Source organism: Gallinula chloropus (genome assembly GCF_964237585.1).
Source record: "Gallinula chloropus genome assembly, chromosome: 12".
NCBI classification, from domain to species: Eukaryota; Metazoa; Chordata; class Aves; order Gruiformes; family Rallidae; genus Gallinula; species Gallinula chloropus.
In genome coordinates, this window is record NC_140097.1 from 11,320,063 (window position 1) to 11,339,534 (window position 19,472).

The following is a 19,472-nucleotide window of genomic DNA, read 5'->3' on the forward strand; positions in this document are numbered from 1 at the left end:
CTTTTCTTGGGGCTGGAGGGGGGGGGCATGCAGGGAGGCCACAAAATTTAGTAATATTTCATGTCAAAAAGAGGAAACTACATTCAGGATGAAATGAAGACAGGAGTTCAGGAGTTCAATCACATTTTGTCATATCACTCTGCTGATGCAATGAATATTTTCCTTAGATTAGATATAAAATGATGTCCAAATAACCACAGAAAGAAGTATGGTTTTAAAGATCAAGAAGGAAAACATTTAACATCACCCTCAGACAGTTTGTTTGCTGCTGTTTGACAGTTTATTGCATCTACCTTGGCTCACCTGAAACCCCACACATGTCTTTTTAAAATGCTGCACTTTATTTTTTTAGTCAGGTCTTATTAAGACAACAGCTGAGGAGAAATGAACACTAAATATTCCTACCTTCACAGCAAAATAAATTCAAATGTAAAAGTATTTAATGATTTAATAGTAAAAGTTATATTTTGAGGTGTTGTGGATTAACCCTAGTGGGCAGGAAAGCAGCTGCTTATTCACCCCCTCAGTTGGACAGGGGAGAGAAACAGAAGGGCAAGAGTGAGATAAGTCATGGGCTGAGATAAAGCCAGTTCAATAGGTAAAGCAAAGCTGCACATGCAAGCGAAGCAAGTTATGGAACTCATTCACTGCTTCCCATCGGCAGGCAGACGCATAGCTATTTCCAGGGAAGCAGGGCTCCATCATGCCTAATAGTCAGGAAGACAAATGCTCTAACTCTGAATGTACTCTCCTCAGTTTTACTGCTGAGCATGACATTCTACAGTGCAGAATATTCCTTTGGTCAATTCAGGTCAGCTGTCCTGGCAGCATTCCCTCCCAGCCCCTTGTCCACCCCCAAACTACTTGCAGGGGGAGGGAGCAGAGCATGAAACTGAGAAAGCTTTAACTCTTAAGCTCTGTTCAGCAACAGCTAAAATATCAGTGTGCTATCATCACTGTTTTGGTCCCAAATTAAAAATATCGAGGCTACTATGAGGAAAATGAATTCCATATACCCAGTACATGAGTTCATGCTACAAAAATAATGTATGCAAAACCATGCAAAGACCATACCTTCATTTCAATGACTGTCTGAAGAGCCTTCGTCTTTGCTGGTTCAGGCTGAAGTTGGGTTCTTCTATGCAATTCCTGTGGAGGGACACGATAGAAATAAGCTTGACGACTCATTTTTCCATCATTTTAATCATTCACATGGAGTTGTTAAAAGAAAAAAAAAGCCTGACTAGAAGCATGTAACTCCAAATGCTACAGGTGCTGCTGTTTCTACAATCCCTTGAGCATCACCGCAGCCCCTATCTTATATTACAGTCAACTCTAACAGCACATGTGCTATTCCTGAAACCCCTATCAATAATTAATTGCAACGGTGACAAAGCCACTAAGTAATTTCTCAGCCCAAATGCAATGCTGCTGTTTCTGCCTAAACATCAAAACTTATTAAATTGTGTTACTAATTCAAACCCTGTTAAGTCATTTAAAAATCATTTAGTGCAGTTTCTTCTTAGCTTTACCTCTAAGATCTGAAATAAGCAATTTAAAGACATTATATTTGAAGTTGACATTTTAAGGATAATAATTATATAGTGGGTTGACGCAGCACACTCTACAGTAGCAATTACATTTCAGTTTTCACATTTTCATACTATTTTTTATGCATCTTAATCCACAGGTTGAAGAAAAAGAGATTGCGTTAGTTAAGACATTGAGGTAACAAAATTAAAATCTACTGGTCTTCATAAAAAATACCAAACATGAGTATGAAGACAGCAGCACTCAGTCTCTTATAAAACACAGGAGTTGTACCTTGGTTTAAGACATATCAATAAAAAATATACATATCTACACAGAACAATGTAAAGCTATAATGAAACACCATCATTTAAGAATTTGATGATGCTTATACCCCTTCCACAAACCATCTGAGTAGTTTATTAGAAAATAAAACTGAAACATGACAGATACAGTCGTTCTTTCAAGTACTTTGGAGTCCCTTCCCCTCTGAATGACAGGGCTGTCATGGTTAATGTCTTTCTGTCTCTATCTTTCTATTCCAGTGCTCCACACACACACCTGAACTAACTTCATAACCATGAAAAAATGTGTTTATTCCTGGTAGGCTGGAAGGTGGGTTCATCCACCACAAAGACATAAACTGACTTCAGAACCTGAAATATCTTTGAAATTATGCCTCTCCTATCTCATCCTCCTAAATTCAGGGAGGGGGGATTATCAAAACAACATAACACTCTGAGTAGTAATTATCTCTATTCCCATCTCTCTATCTCCCTTTCCATGAGTGAAACAGTGTACAAGTTGATTGTCAACTGATAAACTAGCAATCAAAAATACAGTAAACTATCGGCTGTGGACATTTATTGTCCTGCCCCCTCTCAGCCTGTCCCAGCACATTCCTGGGTCTTGCCTGCCTTATAATCCACAATCTTAAAAGTCAGTTTCTTCTTGTGTTTCTAAAATAAAAGCATATCACTGATCAATGACTTTGAGCAACAACCACTCTTTAAAGACTAAGTAGTATGAGAGATTTGGAGAATGTTGTTGTTAAGTTAAAAGCTCCTGGCAATAAAAATCTTTCTAAGACACATTAAAAAATGTGTGGTCTAAAACCAACTGAAAATTCCAAGTTAGCTGTTTATGCTCCTGAACCTAAATTACTTCTATTAAAACGTAGTATATGACAGGGCATGATACTAATACACTGGCCCTGAAATTGGCAGGTTTGGCATGCATTTTTGGTTAAAATAAAATAAGCAGTTCACAGTTAATAGAAAACTGTATGTATACAGAAATACATCAATACTTATGATCTGTGGGACTACAGTTAAGTAAGCAAGTTATGGTGACATGGCTAGTAAATTAATACCATTTAGATCACATCACTTTGATAAAATTTTTCAGACTCTTTTCGTTCATGACCTTAGGCCACAAATGTCTGGAGCCATGGGCAGTTTTTCATTCCTTATTTGTATCAAAGCTAACAGTTATACCTCAAATTAGTAACTAAAGCACTTAGCAACTCTGGCATTATAAAGAATAAAGAGTTGACTATGTTCTGTCTTGCCTATTCTCTTTCACCCACTCTGCTGTTTCCATAGAAGGGATGCACAAAACCATAACTTAGATAAGATGTTAAATTAGATTATGACCTGAAATGGCCTATTGATAACTTGATAAACCACAGCAATGCCCACAAGAGTCCAACTAGGTATTAGTGTTTGACTGCATAACCTAAAGTAGGTCTGCATGCTTTTCTACTACATAAAACATATTAGATATACATATGTACATTTAAACTACACAAACATATGACAACAGTGAACTTACTTTTCATAAATGCCCATTGTAAAATTAATCTGAATGATCCTTTTGCCTTTTTATATATATATATACACACAACTAACTCTCCACATTATAAAAGAAAAATCTTTACAAATTGCCTATGAAGAGAATCCCTCAATCACCACCAGCTGTTTGTCTCAGATGAAACAAGCACCTTCACTATAGAAATGTTTTAAAAACTAAGAGTACGTTGAAGATTTGTCATACAGTTCTCATACAAAAGTCATGGAAAAATAGTTGGCCAGTCATACCACTATCTGATCAGCAAAAATTACAGCTAATTCTAAGACCAGACTTTGCTCCCCAAGGCCACATAAACTGAGTTGGAATATAAACAGGATTCCACACATTACCCAGGGAGACAAACCAGAGTTTCCACACCCTTAGCCAAAGATTAATAGACTGCCAAAGATGAGTATTCCTAGATGTCTATCATAGCATGAAGCCTTGCCTCATAATACTTTTCCTGTTTGCTTTATGAATCAATCTGATGCTGGCTGACTTAAAAGCTTTTCTTCTCTATCCCTGACGGTAAAATGAAGCAGACTTTAGGATTCTGGAGAAGATCAGAATATGACTCCCACTTTATTATTTTGTGGGGGTTTTCTTCCAATCAGATTCAAATGTTTGGAGACTCCCACAAGGCTCAGTTCTTGAATTTATGTTGTTCTACGTATGCATTTTTTTCTGTTGGGGTACCTGATTCTTGGGTACTGATTCAAGGTTACTACCACTTCATGTGTATCATGCCTTATACTGATCGTTTTACTACCTGAGGTCATCTGGAGGATTTCAAATTTGCCTGAACAGCAAGAGATATTCTGAACATTCCAGGAAGTCCTTATAGCCTAAGGAAACCAGATTTTTAGCCATTACATCATTTTTGGAACGTCGCTGCTTTGTCTTTTTAATTTCTTTTAGTAAAAAGCCTGAGGAGCCTAATAAAAAATAAAAAAACACCACCAAAAAAACCCAAAACCACTTTGCACATACAAATTAGTTATAATACAGCATAAGCGGATGCCCACACCTAGAATTTCATGATGATGCTTAGTCGTCAAGGTGATCTACAAACCCGCACAAAATTGACAGATAATCAGAGTTGATTTTTTTTTTTTCCACATTGAGTTTAATCTTTACTTTTAGAACAAAATTACTCTTAAACCAGAGCTGGCCATTGCCTTCTCTTTCCACATGTTTCCGGAATATTAGATTATCATCTTGTGTTGGCCTCAAAAATATCTTCAGCACACAATCATACCAGTAATTTAAATGTCAAAAAAAAAAATCTTAAAAGGATACAGTTTATAATTCCTAATATAATGGTGGAAGATGAACCCTGTTGTTCTGTTCAGAAATTGACATAAAGACCTTGCCAGATTTTATTGTTACTGACTGGTATTCGAAATCCACACTACAGAACATAATCTGAAGCCAGTACTGATCAAAAACCCAACACCACTGCCTTTTTATCCCGTCTTTATTACAAGATGCTTCATCACTTGCCTGCTGGAAGCCAAGGTGCTACAAAATGATCCTCCTCTTATTCTGTTTCTGATGTATTTTATTAAGGTTCCTAACGATGACCAAGAACGTGTGTTGCTCTGATTAGATGAGATTGAGCTGAAACTTGAATAAAAGGCTACAGCCACGCTTTTAATGCAATTCGAGGTTTTACCTTCTGTTTACATAAAACTGCCTAAAATAACATGACAAAGTGCTAGAAACAGGAGGACATTTACAGAAAAATGGGCAGTTTAGAGATGGTGTCATGAAATTGTCAGTGAGTGCCTGCATTTCTACTGGTAAGTTTCTACTGATTAAAGAACAGAAGAAACACGGAATTGTAAACCAGTCGATTTTCAAAAATTAAGACAAAATTCAAGATTTTAAAAAAATAAATACAGAATAGGAACAAAGACATCAGAATCAAATAACCACTGGAGGAAGAAAGACAGATTATTAAAGACGGCAGCTGTCTAAAAACAACATAAAAAGAAAGGCATGAGAAACCATTATGCCAGTAAATCTCGCTTCTTGTGTTCCTAGGCAAAATATACACATCTGTAAATCACAGCAGGCAATAGTATAGGAGCTGCTAGTTCTCTCAAACACCTCAAAGCAGACTGCTTCCATTCTCCTGGAAAAGAAAGCCTTGGTATTCCTTCCACACGATCAGCCTGTCTGAACTTCAAAATTTAAATCAGCAGTATAGTATTATTTTGATCAATTAATTTAAGTAAAAGCACAGCCACTTACCTGAAGTGTCTAAATGTAGCATTTCTTCAGGCAAAAATACCATTAGATAGACTGATCAAATCCTATTTAACCAGAATACTACAAAAATGTAAGACATAGCAATTAATTTATTCTTAACATGTAAGCTTATCTTCTCTCTCTTGTTTTCTAACCCAGGCCAAACCAGTCTCATAGTAATTTATAGGAAAGAATATTTAAGAAATCCTGATCAACTCTTTATCTTTCTGGAAACCATAAACTGACAACATTGAAGATTTCCATGTCTGGTTCCAGTGCATAGGAAAAAAAAACCCAACAAAACAACCCTGACCCTCTTAATAGGAAGGATTCCAAAAATCACATTGCCATTGGTCATCTTCTCAAAACCCACCACCAAAGGTATTTGAACTTTGTGAGAACCCATTAAAGAAATTCTGTCAAATCCCAACAATTTTTTAGTTTGGAGAAATGAAAATTTAGATACAAGCATATGAAATAAAAAATTACAGGAAATAACAAAGAGCTGATAGCTATACAAGTTCTGTGCTAGAGTTTCTTTCTCATTGAGATGTATTTAAACTCAAATTCTCACTGTTAAGGGAAATACTCAGATGCATGCCTAATGCACTGGTTAGCATTTTCAAATAAACACACAAATATGAGTTTTGATGAATGCAAAAGAATATAGGAATACATTCCATTAATTATGCATTGCCAAACAACAAATTTCATTAGTCCAGCACCACAGAGAGTCTAGCAATAATCCCACTAGCCTCAGTAGTACTCTTGAACAATGACTTTTGACACCACTCCAGACCTGCATTTGAAGATTCAGGTGTATGAAGAAAGGTAGGAGGGAAGGAGGAGTTTTTACACCAGATTAAAACAATATGGAATCACTAGCCAAAATATTTCTATACAATGATCGTACTTTCATGTATTCCTGAATTCACACATAAAATAAGAGTTTATGATATGTCTTACCAACATGCCTAAAGACAGATGGTAAGGAAAAATAATATGAGCATTAAGAAACTCAGCTTCTCTGACTTGTATGTCAAAAACACCATAAGCAATCATGTATGTTGTCATATTGGATGGGTGTCCTCTGGCAAGAGACCAGTATAAAAAGTTTCAAGTAAAAAGGCATTTCACGTATAGAGCTTGAAATGCATGTGGGATGTTAGTTGCTAATTGAAAGTACCTAGAATGTTTCCTGAAAGGAGCTACTGAAATTACTTTCATCAGAATTCTAGATTTTTTTTCCCCCCCAACGTCAATAATAGTTTTTTTTTCTCCTACTGAAAGTATTTCTCCAAAGTTAGGAAAAAAGTGAAATCTTACTGCTTTGCAAATATTTTCAAAGAAAAACTTTATGATAAATATTCTTCTCTCTTTTCCCCATCCTGAATTTATTTTAAAACCCATTACAATGAACACACACACACACACACACACAAAGTTTATGTAAGTAATAGTCCACGTTTTGAGGGATAGTCAACTAGGATGAGAAAATAAAAGTTCCTAACACCACTTACACTTCTGCAAGGCATATACAGCTCTGGAAACGTCCTGGATAAAAAACTGTCTCTTTGCAGTGTATATGAAGCTCAAAAACCACAGGGAAAAACATGCCAACTTTTAAAAGCTAAATGTTTGAAAAGATAAATTTCTCAACAATGCGGGTGCACTAAAACAATTCAGTTAACTTACATTAGGACACATAGTTGGGGGTTACAAACCAAGATTTTTAGACATTTTTATTTGGGTGTGTTGGTTGGGTTTTAGACTTTCTTTTTAATGAAGTGTTCAAATGCCAATTGTGTAAAATCCTTCCCATTACAAATGCTTTCAAATTCTTATCCAACAAATCAGTAACTTAAAAGATTTACGTCCACCCTCCAAAAGTGTTTGCTCTTTCCATCCTCTTTAGAAGTCTGAACAAACAAAATATTTTTTAGTAATGCTGAAAAAGAAAGAAATACCACAGCAGGTTTTGCAATAAGCGTAACATAATACACTTAATAATGTAATAATGATATTCCACCTTAGGACCTAAGGCTTCCCTAGCTCCTGCCACCAAAAGCACACAGGCAAAGCTTTAAACAGTGAAGTGTCAGCAAAGGTTACCAAATATGATCCTAAGATCCAGAGCACACACCCACATTTTAATGCACATATCCTACTGTGAGACAGGGTGTTACAAGCAATCCCAACATACAGTGCTTGTGGTATTTCTACAGGTCACTTCAGAAAAGTAAAGGAAAACAGTTTTCTCTTAGTAGTTCTTATATTCAAGTGATTAACATCCTGTTGGTTTCCTTCAAAAACTAAAATATGAGTTCTGTTGCAGCAAAGCAAAAAGACAAAGGATAATATCCATTTTAGTCCTCTCCCCACCTTTCAACCTATGCACACACCCTTTTTTTTTTTTAAAGTATCTCAACTCTGCACCTGTGTCCCTCTTCAGACAAAATGCAGATGAAAAAACAATATAAATGTCACTTCTTAAATGGAAGCAAAATAATACTACCAGAGCTAGAAATACTACATTTCACACACTTGCTGGACAGATCTTTTAAGTTTGCTGAAGAATACACTATCTAGTGTTAATATACAATGAACTTCAAACATACTGCTTTTATTGTAGAAATTGCTTTTATAAACTTCGTATTGATAAAACATCAATCCTTAAACAGAGCATCACTGCAAACAGCTTGAGTCAGCCAAGGGAAGTATTGGCATTCCTCAGGTTGCAGTAATGTTTTTAATTGATTAGCACGGGACTTAATTTTTAAAAGCAGTATCACAGGTGTATCTGCTAACATCCATACATTTTATTAATGGATATGCTGCTTCGTTACTATCACTACCTTTTAGTGAATCCCTTATCTCTTCTCTTCATAACAGCTCAGTAAAATCACTAGCTAAATTTATGGTTTTGATTTTCAGTTCCCTAGTCCGCCAGGAAGCACTATTCTAAATATGGCTGGGTTTTACTTACATACATTTAAAATTACTGCTGGTTTAGGCTATTTAATATTTAAACATCAGGCCTTAATTAGCAAAGCCAACAAACATCAGGGCTAATAAGACTTCAAATGTGTGAGTTCCTAGGCTCTTTGATATAGTTTTGGGATTTTTTTTTAAATGCAAACCAAGTTTTGTGATTTTTGCGGTGTCCTTCAGGCATCTGTATTGTGACATATACTATCTAGTATCTTGATCAATGACAACCAGCATTCAAACACAGACAGCGTGCACCCTCAGCAAGTCTGCAGATGACAGGAAGCTGAAATGTCCAGTTGGTAACACTTGAGGGAAGGGATGCCGTCCAGAGGGACTTCGACAGCCTTGAGAAGTGGGCACCAAGTGAATGTTATGAACTTCAACAAGGCCAAGTGCAAGGTCCTGCACATGGACCAGGGCAACTCCTAGTATCAATACAGGTTGGGTGACAGAGCAGTCCTACAGAGGAGGACTTGGAGAGAACGGTAGGTGAAAAATTATATATTAACAAAACTATAAAGATGACAGTTATCACAGTGTCATGTTAGAGAAAATCAAAGTTCTCAAGTAACATGATTATCTCACCTAGATAACATTTCATCCCTCCATTCCCAAGCAGTTAATGTATGCACAGGTAAAAATTGTTGGATTGCTGGATCTAATTAACACAGAAAGATTGCCTGTACTTTAAAGCCACAGAAATCAGGAGTTTTTGAACAATATATCCTATAAACATTAATATTCTTTGGGTAGCTTTTTACAGTATGTATAATATGACTGTGCAATATAAAATTATTTTTAAATAAATGTACATATTTGTATGGATGACAGTAATAAAAAGGATAATTGATTAACAGAAATTCTACACAGCTGTTATACAAATATATGACAGAGAGACTAACCCAATTCTGGATAAGAGATGGACAATTGCTCATACACTTTTGGTGATAAGGTGTTATGGGGTGATGAGGTTTTTTGTTTTTTGGGGTTTTTTTAAGGAAAAGCTTGTAAGCAACATTGAAACAAATATATTATCATTTTCTTAAACTATCTTTAAAAACCTTTAGAAGTCTACAGCACCAAAATTTTTTTGAAATGTTAAGTGAAATGTCTAGGGGAAAAAAAATATTTTAAATAGCTTTTATTTTCCATCACCTTTGATCTTTCACATAACAATTCGAATGAAACTATTTCTAAAGAATCATGGGGGTTTGATCCAAATCTAAATTTATGCTTGCAGGGGAAAAAACTCACCACCCCCTCACCCCTCCCACCAAAGAAAAAAAAAAAAAAAAAAAGGGAGAGGGAAACTGTTTTACATTGACCTTTAAAAAAAAAAAAAAAATTCTTTTTTTGCATCTGCCAGGAACTTAACCAAACCCACTCATTCAATGCAGATCTGCCTGTCAGCTGAGATATGCCAACCCAGTCAGGTTTTTTTCAGCAGGGAAAGGGTAGGGGGTAATGTCTAAACATTTGAGAATACAGAAATCCTCATTCCACCCTGAAACACATTCTGCAGAAGAGCCTGAATGAATCATTACTGGAATATATATAATAATCAGAATATTGTAAAATAGTTATTGTATGTGAGAATACCGGAAGAATATGTGAAGCAAACAGCACCAGTATCATCTGTAAAAACTAGTTGTGATGTGTTGCTTGTCGCCCATCCTGCGAGCAACCATGACTACAGAAACGAACAGTTCAAGTGACACAGTAAACAACTTGTACAAGTCATTATCATCCTGCTGAATATTTATCACTCTACAGTCTGTCCAGAGTCTGTTAAACAGGTTCATACATCAGCTCACAATAATTTTTAAAAAATAAAATTAAAAAAAAAAAAAAAGAAAATCCCCTTAACACCTTCGCTGATTCTTCTTCCATTGCCTGGGAAACTAAGTGTTGCTTGGTTACATGAATCCATCTGTTCAAGTTTGCTCTTTCAGTCTTCATATTAGAAAAAACCCTTAAATGAAAACATGATCAGAAAAAAAAGTTTTCTCACTGCCTAAAAAATATTATATCTGCATTAAAATTATGACAGAGCTAAAGATATCTGACATTGTCTCTTCAAAACAGAACCACTTCCCTTCCCAGACTGCAGTTGGCTTTTTTTAAGAAAGAAAAAACTGTCTGGTTTATTCCTTTTCCTTACCTCAAGGCAGTATAAGCAACAAGACACCATTTCCTTGCACAATTTAGACACATCTTTTCTGTAGCTATATGCTGAACATGAATACCTCTAGTCCAGGTGCTAAGACACAAATTAAAAACTGATTTACTGTGCATCAGTACTTAAAATAAACGCTGAATCCATATATATCAAATATCTAAACACTTTGTTATCTCTGAAGATGTAAATTTAAGTCATCTCCACTAAAATTACTGCTATCATCTGTTGTTATTTAAAGCAGACAATAAAAAAGACTTTTCAGGACTTTGGGAATCCATGTGATCACATAAATGGGGTAAGACTGGAAAACCAGACAAACAGAGAAAAACTATGGGATGATGTAGGATACTGGTGCATCTACACGTACACATTACCTCTTTTTCCTTCACACGTTTGTAATATTTTCAACAATCTTTATCTGCTTTCACATGCTCCAGTTTAAGAACACACATTGAAAGACACTATGTCCCTTAGCCATTTGAGCCACCTACTATTGCTTGCACATTGCAATTAGAGCTTAACTTGTCCAAGCTAAGGCAAATACGGTATGTATAGACAAGATACCTTTAACCCTTTCAGGCTCTGGTTCAGGTACTTCCTACAAAGCCCTAAATGTCTTTCACAATATATAAATAGAAATTTTAAATTGACTACTGTGGTTTAATTAAAACCCCATGTCCACTCAGACTATACCTCTTATAATCACTTTAAAAAATTTAGGAAATCCAAAACCAAACCACACCACACCCTATGCCATTTGGTACCACAATTCACAAAAGCTAGCATGTTTTATTACTCTTGCTACTGTAATGTTTTATGCCTAAATATCCAGCTGCCTAATATGCAAAGTACTTGATTACTAAGACCTAACAGTATCATCACACCAGTATTTATTCCACAAAATGAGCATTTTTTATTAAGTGGGAAGCTTCCCACTTGATATAGGAGACCAGAACAACTTCTTCAGCCCAGAGTCTTTCTTTCTGCCTACTGGACAGTTATGCCAGCCTGCACGCTGCTATAGCTTTCCTGAGAACACCTGCAGCACATCACTAACCATATGACCAAACGTACATCCGCTTCACAAGTAAAACCACAGACATTTCCCACACATCGGCAGGTACATGTTGTCACTAAGCCATATCAACAGCATTTTGATCATGCAGTAGGTCTACTCATTTTAAGGTGTGTAGGTAGGTCACTATGCACATGCAGTGTTTCCCATGTAGTTACATAATTTGCCCAATCAATGATCGCACAGCCCCATAAATCCCACTCAAGAACTGCGTCTGGATCAGACAGTGAAAGCCAACTGATACATACTCCATCCACTAGGGACACCTTATATGACAGCAGTACTCCATAATCTCTTCAGTTTAAAAGCAGCATAGCCAATACACTGCGCTGCTTCCCACTGGCATCGGGAAGCCTGACACCACAGGAAGCTCATCTGTGCCACTCTAATCACTCGGCAGCATCTATTTTGTTCCATTCTTGCTCTCACCTATGGCTAGCAAGCAGCAGGAACCTCCTCTAAAGGTCTCTATGAAAAGGAGGCCTTAGATGCCTGAATAAGGATCCCCTTATCACAAAACTGAGAGTCATTCTGAACTGAGAAAGCAAGTCATTTTAGTATTATTGGCCAACATCAAGTGTGACTTAGCCATAAAGTCATGGTATTAATAGCAACATATATCTTTACATGACAGCTGATTCAAGGTATTTACTTATACAAGTTGGATGAACTATTCTAAGTCATTATTTACACAAATATTTCTGAAATGGAACAATTATTTTTATGCCACGTTGATTGAATTAGCACAGGTCATTTTGCCAGTAATTCCCATGATGCTGGTTATCTTAGTAGTGAACAGAGATTTTTTTGAATAGAAGCAGCATCTTCAACATATTAAAAGAATGATGGTTAAAGTTGTCTCATTTTGTCCACGACTTTTGTCTTAAACTAACCATATGCTATGTAGTACAACCACTAGCTAAAATTTGCTTTCAGAACACTGTCTACCCCACACAAATGAGTCAAGCATATAAAACACCTACAATGTAAATGAGAAAGGATACACACTACCATAAGCAAAATGGCCAGTAAAATTGTTCATCTTATTTCTACATTCTAACTACATGAGAAAGACTGTTTTTATACAACTGTGAAATTATCCTCAGTTTGACAAGTGAATGTGAGGCAAAAGAATTTACAGTGTTATGGAGATTTGCATTCATCATTTAAAAGAGCAATTTTCTTTGGAAAACACAATCTGTTGTTGAGAATTCCTAGCCATAACAAGAAAAGCAAACCTGTAACATGCCTGATCTCTAACTATATGTATATAAGTTGAAAAAAATAACATTACAAAAATGTGGATAAGCATATACCGAATTAATTTTTCTAAGATTCTACAACAAAACTAGAAAACAGAGGAAAACTTTATAGTCTGTGTGCTGACACACAGACTGTAATATTTATGATAAAGGAGAACCACCTTTTTCTGCCTTTTATTTATAAATTAGTCTCCAAATATAATACATCTCACTGACATAATAATGTATTTGTAAAGTTCTTTTAAATGTCTGAGCAAAAGGTGTTAAACAAGTGAAAACTACAACACAGATGGAATAAAATGTCACTCAACATTTGCTTTACATTACTTGTTTCCAAGTCTGCTCTATATAGATCACTATTTTAACATATGAAATAAAATAATTACCTCATTCGGTCTTAAGCCACATTTTTAGAACAGTGACATTAACTCATTGATTATGTTGTTCACAGAAAAATTCTACACTCGGAGGTTGCAATAGGGTATCAACCCTTGCTTGCATATACTTATGCTTTATGCATCCTTCCATCCATCAGATCATCTTCTGGTACTTCCCTGCTGGGAGTCAAGCATGTTATTGCTGACACTTCCCATCAGGGATTCCATAGCTCACACTCACTATCATGCTACCTTCACACCACACAGGGAACACAGCAACCTGATTTAGTCAGTTGTCTCGGATTCATTTCTTAAAAATATTCTTAATACTGCCTGAGATGTTGCATTTCATATTTATTTCATATCTCTTACTTATGTTTTTATAGGCTTAGACAAGGTCAGTCCTATCAATCCCTTCAAACATAATAGTTTACTTTCTATACCTTCCCAAACATCCCTGTGGGGTATTTGGCCTAGGCCTTCTATAAATCAATAGAAAGCCCAAATCTTATATTTCTGTCACTGGTGTTTAAGTGCATGCTACTGACTGAATGTGCCAAATCTTCAGTCTATATACAAGTGCCATTCATTTATCTTCCATATCTTTAATTAGCTACTTACTGTGTGTTTAGAAGCCCTCAGTGAACACAAAATGTACAATGCTGTCAATAAATGACAAAAAACCTACCAATTTACCTAGTCTAAGAATTGATAGATTTTGCTTAATTTAAATGTAGTAGTAGACTCTTAACAAGTACTTCTCAAGCTCTGCTGACATCAGACAACAAACGTTGTACATAAAGACTTTTGGGCATAAGATAATTCAAAACAGAGTTATAAATAGTTTAAGTGATAAAAGCTGTAGGATGCACACTAATTGTACAAAGAGGAGAGAAACCGTGTATAGTAAGAACTGAAACCTAGACAGTATAAAAGGTTACCTGGTGGAAACTTGCCAACTACATAACTCTGTTGACATATTACAGAAACAATTTATTTCATAGTTTACTTACTCCGTTCCTTCTCAGTTAAATACTATCTAGTTATTTACAGCTCTCAATGGACTCTCCCAGTAGAGTCTAGCAGATTTTCTAGGCCCCTTTGTCTTACCACATAACCTGCATTTCGAAAATCACTTATTCACATATCCTGTCAATTGATGGACTTATCCCACAAATGTCAAAAATTCTTGGCATCAACTCCTACCTAACAGAAACCTCTTCAGTAACAGGTCCGTAGTCAGTATCTCAGCATGCTGAAAGCTCCCTTCACGTACATTATTCATTTACTATTTGAATATTGCTGCAGGCCATTATTTAGAAGACTGAATTTCAAGGCTGAACTTCAGCGGTCAGTAGGTCTCTATGAACCAAGAGTTTGATTCTTTCCTTATTTACATCAGTGCAAGTCAAGTGTAATTCTAATCAATGACATCACTCTGCAGCAAAGTTGTTGCAGATGAAATCACACACAAATCTGTTAAGCGTAACAAAACGGAAAAATATACAATACGGTATCTTACATCAGCTTGACTACACTCAAGAGGCAATAAAAAGGTAACAGATATAATATTTTCATTTAGTAGCAAGCATACCAACAATAAAACATCTTTATAAGTTAGATTGCATATGTGCACTGTTCTCTTTCGTTGTTCAAGCCCTCCATACCATGCCTCCATAAGCACAGTTTTGGTCATGCACCACTTAATAAAAACCTTAACACCGAAGTTTCTTTGCATTTGTAATAAAAAAATACTTTAAAATAACTATGTTTTATACACTTTTATTGTCAGCTCTCCATCTTATTGCAATTTTGGATTATAGCATTTTCTTTGTAACAGTTTACAACATGAAGAAATATTTCTAAAGAAAAATGAGTGCAACATAATTCGGTTTTTCACATGCAGCTTCTGATCCTCACATCGTCCACATTTTCTATGAGGAAAACCATGGCACGCTGGATGATGTCATCACAGGGTGATCTAAGAGAAAGAATGGTACAATGGTGCTTTATTTTTTTTTTCAGAGCAATTGAGTAAAAGGATTATGATTCTTTATTTTGCTTTATTAATGTATATCATACAGCATTCTAAGACATGGTTGCTACAGAGTTCTCACATCAAATGGGAAGAATTGTGAACCAAGTAACTACATCATTACCTGCCTCAATTTAGTCTTTCAAGGCAGGATCATCGATTTCTTTCTCTGACCCTTGTCTCTGATGCAATGCATTTCCTACCAGATAAGTATCTGCAAGACAAGAAAAGGAAGAGAACCCTAAATCGATTTGTAGCTCACGCCATTATCCAACCCCTTAAAATGAAAGATAAACAAAGAAATTGAAATATAATGATAAAGTAAATTTAATTGAAAAAAAAATGAAAAAGAATATTCCAAGATACATGCACAAATTATTAGTTCTGTGATCACAAACATAAATGAGTGTAACTGACAAATAATTAATTCACTGTAGCAAACTTACCACAGAAAGGCTTGTAGGACTTCTGTGGTGCAGTCATGACCAGTAACCTGTGTTCAGTGGAAGAAATGGGCCACCCTGAAGGCCCACCTTTAGTTCTTCTGCTACACCCTGATGTTGTCCCCATCTGCAGATGTGTGCATACAGAAAAATCCCTATATACAGAGTAAGTACCAATTTATGGGGTTTTCTTTAATTAATCGATGAATGGTTCACAAAATGAGCAATGATCAAGTTAATGAGGGTTTCTTGCTAAGAAAATAGAACTGAACGAGTCAATATTTCCCTCAACCTGTTGGTTGCATTTCCTATCTATAGGAAGCATTCCTGAATCTCAGTATCTTTATCTGCTATTTTTTGAGCAATATCAATGATACAAAGTTTCTTACAACAGAATAACTTTCAAAATCAAATTTTGGAAATTCTTTCAATTACTATTGCTTAAATGATAGTTAAGTTAGTTTACTGTGAATAAATAGTTACAAACAATACTTTAAAAGTTAGAATTAAAAATTTAACACACGGGTTTTACTTCTGCATTGCCTCTGAATTTGAGGGTTTAAAAGCTTTTGAAAAAGAAAAACACAACTTACAATTCATCTAGATGATTTTTACTTTAGATTACTCAGAACTCTAGCCTTACTCTTGACATAAGTTTTCCTGATATATATTAAGTATGGTTCAAATAGTTGCATACAAAGTGTTCTAGGCACAATTTAAGCATCAGCATGGATATGCTCTATTACCAATGTCTAAATATAGATGTTTATATCCATGTTTTGTTGTTAGTCATTGTTTACCTTCACCCATCTAAATTGTAAAAGTTTACTTTATCTACAAATACTAGCTAAAGAAAAAGCAGGCTCTGTACTCACTTGTAATATTAGATTATAAGGTCATTAAATATGGATCAGGGTAAAACTAGATCAGAACTTTCTAGATTGAGTGAGAAGAGACGTTGCCCTCCAGGAAATTTGACAGGAAATATGCAGAACTTCCACTAAGCTGTAGAAAGTAAGTTTTCACTCCAGCACTTCTGAAAAATCCTGAGTTATGTTGCATGTGTCATTTTAGTAGAACATTGAGGAATAAAGTCTAGTGGTATGTTGACAAAGAACACTGCCTCCTGCTTTTGCAGATAGTATATTTGCACTTTATCTAAGCAAAAATGCTGTACTTTCACATAAATCACAGACCTTTAAGATCGAGTCCAACCATTCCTGTCCTACACTAAACCATATCCCTAAGTACCTCATCTACCTTTTTATTTTTTCAAACACATCCAGGGTCAGTGACTCAACCCCCTCCCTGGGCAGCCTGTTCCAGGCACTGACAACTTTCAGTAAAAAGTTTTTTCCTAACATCTAATCTGAACCTGCCCTGGTGCAGCTCAGTGCCATTTCCCCTTGTCCTATCTCCTGTCACTTGGGTGAAGAGACCATCGCCCACCTCTCTACAACCTCCTTCAAGGTAGTTGTAGGTAATTGTAGGTGGTGATAATATACATAAAGCTGACTGGGCTTCAAAGGTTCAGACTCTGAACAGATCTTGTGCTGTCCCTTTTTTCTTTTTTTGTTTCAATTAGCCTCTCTAATTTTACAGAGTTTCCTACAAGACCAAACCTGAAGAAATTAAAAGAAGATCATATCTTATTAAATTCCAAATGTCCTGAAATACCAGCAGAGACTATTCAAAGGCACAAAAGGAACAACTGCATCTCCTCTACTTCTCCAACCACTGCAATGGTAATATTGCATGAAAAAAAGGAGTCTTCAGCATTCTGAGTTGTGAAATTAACTTCTTTTCAAGACTTTAAGTAAAATTGTAACAAGAGCAGCATCATACAAAAGGGAGTTCCTTCATCAGAAAGCACTGCTGCATTTTTAATGCAAGTCATTTCCAACAGAAAACATTTAACAGAAAGCAGTCTAGGTCGTGCTCAGATTACAAGTGAATGTATTTTAACTTTTGCATTACCGTAACACTACATTATCTCATCTAATTAGATTTTTCCAAAACCTCTGGAAAATGAACTTTCCACATGCTCTGCATGTTTGTTTATTGACTAAACATGGTGTGCAGGAACTAAACAATGCATTATAGTAATAGAAATTATGAAAGAGCAATACTACAACCTAATGGACTACAGAAACAGTTCTGTAAAGCCATCACATTTTCTGTAGCACAATGTGTGTCAAAGATAAAGTCCATAACTTTTATAGTTCTGATCTTTACATTTCTCTCCCAAAACCAAATTAAAAAACACTCCTTAGATGATGAACAGATCCTTTAAAAGCTTTACAACATGTGTAATTTAATAAAAATTTAAATTATTGTTACATTTAAATTTCATTCTGAAGAGTGACATATTTATTCTCTACTATTTTTGAGGCTTTTTCAAGAAAAAAATACCCATCACAGATTCCTAGGAATGTCTTGATTTCACAGATCTGATTTAACTGTATTCTCATTCACAAACTATTCACACCATACAAAGTTTGAGGGGCCCCAATCACTGGATGACAAATTGTTCTTCCTAACAGATTATCTGTGACTTGCAATGACTTCATCTGGAATTCTGAACATACAGCATTTACAGAATTCTTAGCATCAAAATTATGATAACCCAGAAATCGGTGGGGGGGGTGTGGAGGGAGAGGAAATGAGCAGGTATTTGTGAAGCTCTGCCTGAAACAACTGGGCCAGTAAGAGATACAGTGGCAGAACCAGGAAGAAGCATAATACCTGAAGTCACATACAACCCCTTTCATCTATAATATATTTCTTTTCTTATCCAGCTTCATTCCATACACATTCTTCCAGTAGCTACAGCAAGTGACACAGAAGTTCTGCCAATAAAAAAAAAACCCTGACTGAATGCCTAAGCCCAGTATGGAACAACTCAGCACTATTTTTTTTACATTAAGTTTTGTCTTATGGAAACACAGCATATACTCTGTAAAGACAAAGATGTTAAAAATTCTACAGAAAACCAACATAAAACCAGCATAAAAGCTTCATAATTTTCAAGTACATCACTGTTCTCTTATAATATTATTTTAGTAACATAGGGGGAAATCTTTAAAATATTTTCAAATCTGTCTGCTTTGAGTGGAAAGAGAGTAAAGAGATTAAAAAGAGGAAAAAAACATTTAACAATAAAGGGAAAGAAATTTTTAAAAAAAAAGAGGGAGAAGGAAAAACAAAAGCAAAAAAGAGATACTCCACTATCAAAGAGTATTCGAGAATGAAACAAGATTTAAGAACCTAACTGAACATTTATGAAATGGCATGAAGCTGCATCAGAGGAAGATCAAAATGGACTTTAAGGGAAGGTTCTTCACTGAGAGGGTGGCTAATCACGGGAACAGAGCCCCCGAGTATCTGGTTACAGCACTCAGTACGTCCAGATCTTCCTTGATTTCTTACAACACTTTTCGTAATATTGTTTAGTATATAGGTAGTCCTGTGCAGAG

The 19,472-nt window shown here is 35.7% G+C and overlaps 1 protein-coding gene and 1 long non-coding RNA gene across 2 annotated transcripts in view; both read right to left on the reverse strand.

The window, feature by feature from the left end:
* The window catches only part of ERC2 (ELKS/RAB6-interacting/CAST family member 2), a gene marked incomplete at both ends in the record, with an annotated part of 332,401 nt that overhangs the window by 250,466 nt on the left and 62,463 nt on the right, over positions 1 to 19,472 (reverse strand). Inside the window, one exon of the mRNA XM_084269469.1 lies at positions 1,075 to 1,149. Coding sequence (XP_084125595.1) covers positions 1,075 to 1,149 — 75 coding nt within the window. The remainder of the gene's footprint in view (positions 1 to 1,074; positions 1,150 to 19,472) is intronic.
* Positions 15,312 to 16,030, reverse strand: LOC311195984. The gene is made up of 3 exons (XR_014617549.1): positions 16,000 to 16,030; positions 15,678 to 15,767; positions 15,312 to 15,499 (listed from the first exon to the last, which is right to left on the reverse strand). It is a non-coding gene; the product is annotated as an uncharacterized lncRNA (long non-coding RNA).